Raw genomic sequence first — 4,087 nt, 5'->3', positions numbered from 1 at the left:
AAAAAAAAAAAAAAAAGAAAGAAAAAGGGCTGGGGATTTAGCTCAGTGGTTCCACCGCCTGCTTCAACAAGTGTAAGTTCCCAAGTTCAATCCCCAGTACCCAAAAAAAGAAAGAAAAGAAAAGAAAGAATGGATGGAAACTGGCTTCCTTGGGGTCATGAGAGGCCATCGAGGTGAAGCTTCATCCAATTTGAAGGGGATAGATTGCAGCCATAAAGGCGAGAACGCGCATGCACACGCTCACACACACACACACACACACACACACACACACACACACACGAGCAAAACCCCATGAGGACAGAGCTGGAAGGTGGCCACCTGCAAGCCAGGAAGACAGGCTTCAGAAGAAACCAAAGCCACTAACGCATTGACTTAAGCTTTTAAAAACCAGAACTGTGAGAAAATAACTGGCAGTCGGTTAAGCCACCCCGTCTGCTACATTCAGTTATAGTAACAGACTAATCTGGGTAAAGTGGTTGGTCAAATGGGCAGGGAAAAGTGACTGAATCATCTGGTGGCTGGAGAGATAGTAAGAAGTTCCCAAAGTGGGTAAGAGCCACTTGTGAGCAGATGCAGGGTCAGAAGAGATCTACAAGACCATCTCCTTCCATCTCATTCTTTTTCGTACTGGAGAATGAATCCAGGGCCTTTGCACTGAGATACATCTACAGCCCTTTTTATTTGTATTTTGAGACGGTACCTCACTAAATTGCTAAGTTGCCTCAGCTGGGTTTGACTTGCAATCCTCCTGCCTCAGCCTTCCAGAGTAGGTATTATAGGCATGTGTCACCATGTCCAGCTCTTCCCATTTTTCTTTTTTTAAAATGTTTTCTTTATACCTGCTCATTACCAATTAGAAAATACAAATAAAAAGAAAATAAGAAACTATGAATACGCCAATCAACTATATATACTTATCAACATTTTCATGTATATTCTTGTAGACCTCTACCAACACAGAGACACATACTTGCATTTTAAGTGACAGTGGGTTTATAACATACATACTGTTTTGAAATCTACCTGCTTTTTCACCTACTGCATACCTTCCCACATCAGTAATATTCACCTGTATAATTTTACATGGTTTCCAATGTGTCACCATAATTAAGTATAATGATGGACATTTAGACTGTTTCTACTTTTGTCACAACTACGAACACCAGTGTTTCCTTGAAATTTAAACGTCCATCAACATTAACGATTCCCATGGGCCCGTGTCACTCTCCACCTACCTGCCCTCCCCCAGCTGTGCTCACCTGGTGCCCGGCCAGCCATGTCTTCCATGCAGTCCTGGTAATGCTTAGCAAGAAGTGGGTATAGCCGAGCCAGGGAGGGGCCTTTCCCGGCCTGCAGAAGGGCCTCTGCCGTGGCCAGGTGCATCACTGTGTCGTCACTGACCCTCCATCGCTCCACATCGATGGCATCCAGGCCGCCCAACTCTGCCAGCTGCTGGTGGATCCTCTCCCCATCCTGCAGGAACTCCCACTTCCGGTTGCAGAACCCCAGGGCATCTCCAGCTGCGCTCAGCACCATGGCAGCCACATACCTCTCCACCAGTCCCTCACACATGCTGAGCTCCACGGGGGCTGTGTGGGGGCAACTAAGACAAGTGAAGAAAGAGGGAGGAAGAAGAATTAGCAGAAACCAAGAGCTTCACTTGCATCATACTGAGCACTCGCCACTTTAGGCACAGTATTTAGTGAATCTCATCTAGTCCCCACAATGCTCTGTGAGGGATGGATTATTAGGCCATCTTACATATGAGCAAAATGAGGACCTGAAGATAACGCAGTTGCAGACGTATGAAGTGTGACTGAAAAATATGTTGTTCACATTTTTGAAAATTCATTTCAGTAAAGATACATTGCCATTAATTTTCTTTAAAATACAGCCCCACATCAAGCACACTTATCGCACCGCTGTTGCCACTTCCTGAAACAGTTCTGGAAGTACTCTTTCATGAGTGTCTTCATGAGGTGTACTCAGAACTACGGTGAATGCACCTGTGAAACACTAGTCAATGGAAAGGCAGGCTTGTAAAACATTACAGTGTCATCTGCCTCTCCCCCAAAGGCAAAATGAACATGAAAGGTAAACATTTTGAATCAATTCAGGACATCAAGACAGCACAAAGAACTCACAAAAGAGGATTTCCAGAACTGCTTCAGAAAGGGGCAAAAATGAAGGGGTATATGTGTTAGGGAGGGGTATTTTGAGAGGCAGTAATAACAATGTGTCTTTTACTGAAATAAAAAAGTTTTTAATTTAAACATTCATTACATTTTCAAACACTTCTCAAGGCACAGAGCCCACAAGTGGTAGAGCTAGGATTCCAAACTAAGTCTCCTGGACTCCAAAGGCCATATTTTAAGCAGGACCTTGTCTTTGCCTCTCAGTGAGTGGCAAACCCATTAAATTCTGCAAGTCAACCCAAACCCATCATTTTTTCTTTGTAGTTGAGGTTTAGCCTTGGAAGTGCACCCATCTTTCAAATAAATAATACTTTCTACTGGTAATCACTATGCAGTCTGCAAAGCACACGCATATTCGCTGTTTCACAGATAAAGAAACTGCAGTTCATATGACCAGAGAGTGAAGGCCCTAAGGCCTGAATCTTCTGATTCCAGACTTGGTGTTACTCCACTAGGTCACAGCCCTGGAGCAAGCTCCTGGTTCCTGAGCTTCTCAATCTGTAAAATGCTAGTGATGCCCTCTCTTTCCTTTTCCCGCTTTTGTGCCTGAACCCAGGACCTTATGCATGCTAGGCAAGTACTTAAAATGGATTGTGGTGGAGTAAATAAATTGATTTTCATAAAACACAGTAGTGCAGGCACATAATAAGGATTAGGTTGTTTTTTGGTGTTTTTTTTCCCTTGGTACTGGTGATCAAACTCAGGACCCTGAGCTTTTGAGGAGGGTATGATGCCCCTCAGCTAAATCCCCAGCCCCAATAAGGACTGCTTCTGTAATGATTTTTATTATTCATGCATAATCTGGGAAAATGGTCTATTATTGAACTAGAATACTTCCTCCCCACCACCTTCCTTTCAACTGTAATATTTAGGTCTCATTTTTCTTCTAAATGATAGAGCTCTAGAGTACTGTGGTCAAAGAGCCTGGCTTCCCCATAGGTACACTTCCCAAAAGCGCTCCTCCTTCAGCCAATTCCCAGCAGCTTACTCCACCACCACCACGCCCTCAGCTCAAGTTTTTTCCCAAACAACTGCCTGCTACCCGCCTTGCCTTAACCCTATTTTCTCTGAGTTTGGTGCAAGTCCTAGGGCTTCTGGAGTCTTTCTCCAGCTGTACTGCCCCGGGACCATAAACTGACAAGCTCCTGCAGTAAAACAAAGGTGAATTCTGCCTTCCAATACCCAGTTCCTCATCTTGCTGAGTTTAGGGCTAACTGTGCAGTGTTACTTGGTAACTGGAGTTCTGCAGTACCATGCTGCTACACCTTGAGCGCCACGAATTAGTTGTCTGACTGTAAACAAGCCATCTACGCTAACGCTCTATTTTCCTACCTGTTAACCGGCTGGAAGAGGAGGAAGATGTAGACACTTCTTCCTTTGCGCGCGCAAACACACACACACACACACACACACACACACAAGCAAGCAAAGTTCAACTTCCTCTCCGGCTCCGCCTCAGTGTGTAATGCAAGTGGATTTGTGAGTCTGCTAGCTGGGTGGAGGAAAACGACAACTGTTTTCTGCACAGAAATTCCGTTTCACTTTCACAAACACATCCTTATTGCCTTCCCCTCCCCCTGCTTTTGGGCCTTACACTTGTCTAAACTTTCAGACTCCAGCGTCTCACTAAGCCGCTACATTGCCCAGGCTGGGCTTGAACCTGTGGTTCTGACTCGGCCTCCCGGAGCTCTAGGATCGCAGGTGTGTGGAAGGTCAGCGCGCGCACGCGCGCACACACACACACACACACACACACACACACACACACTGCATTTGCTAAACTGCCGCTCCCACCCGCTCGAGAAAATCTGGAGGGCCGGACACTTTCAGGACGGCGGGGGCGGGGGGGGGGGCGAGGCCACCTAACTCACCCCCAGGAAGCTGCGCGC

At 45.9% G+C, this 4,087-nt stretch overlaps 1 protein-coding gene across 2 annotated transcripts in view; it reads right to left on the bottom strand.

Moving 5' to 3' along the window:
• The window catches only part of Adprh (ADP-ribosylarginine hydrolase), a 6,854-nt gene extending 2,773 nt beyond the window's left edge, over window positions 1–4,081 (bottom strand). The window contains exons 1-2 of one of the 2 annotated variants that reach the window (XM_010630028.3): window positions 4,070–4,081; window positions 1,263–1,606 (exon numbers count right to left, since the gene is read on the bottom strand). In XM_010630028.3, coding sequence (XP_010628330.1) covers window positions 1,263–1,575 — 313 coding nt within the window. In that variant the 5' untranslated portion in view covers window positions 1,576–1,606; window positions 4,070–4,081. Of the gene's footprint in view, window positions 1–1,262; window positions 1,607–3,530; window positions 3,720–4,069 lie in introns of those variants that run through there. The other variant, XM_010630029.3, reaches the window with a different exon arrangement.
• Window positions 4,082–4,087: the final 6 nt, after the last annotated feature.

Source organism: Fukomys damarensis, unplaced genomic scaffold (genome assembly GCF_012274545.1).
Source record: "Fukomys damarensis isolate Sample0158 unplaced genomic scaffold, DMR_v1.0_HiC HiC_scaffold_24, whole genome shotgun sequence".
Classification (NCBI taxonomy): Eukaryota; Metazoa; Chordata; class Mammalia; order Rodentia; family Bathyergidae; genus Fukomys; species Fukomys damarensis.
This window is presented reverse-complemented; position numbering and strand designations above follow the sequence as displayed.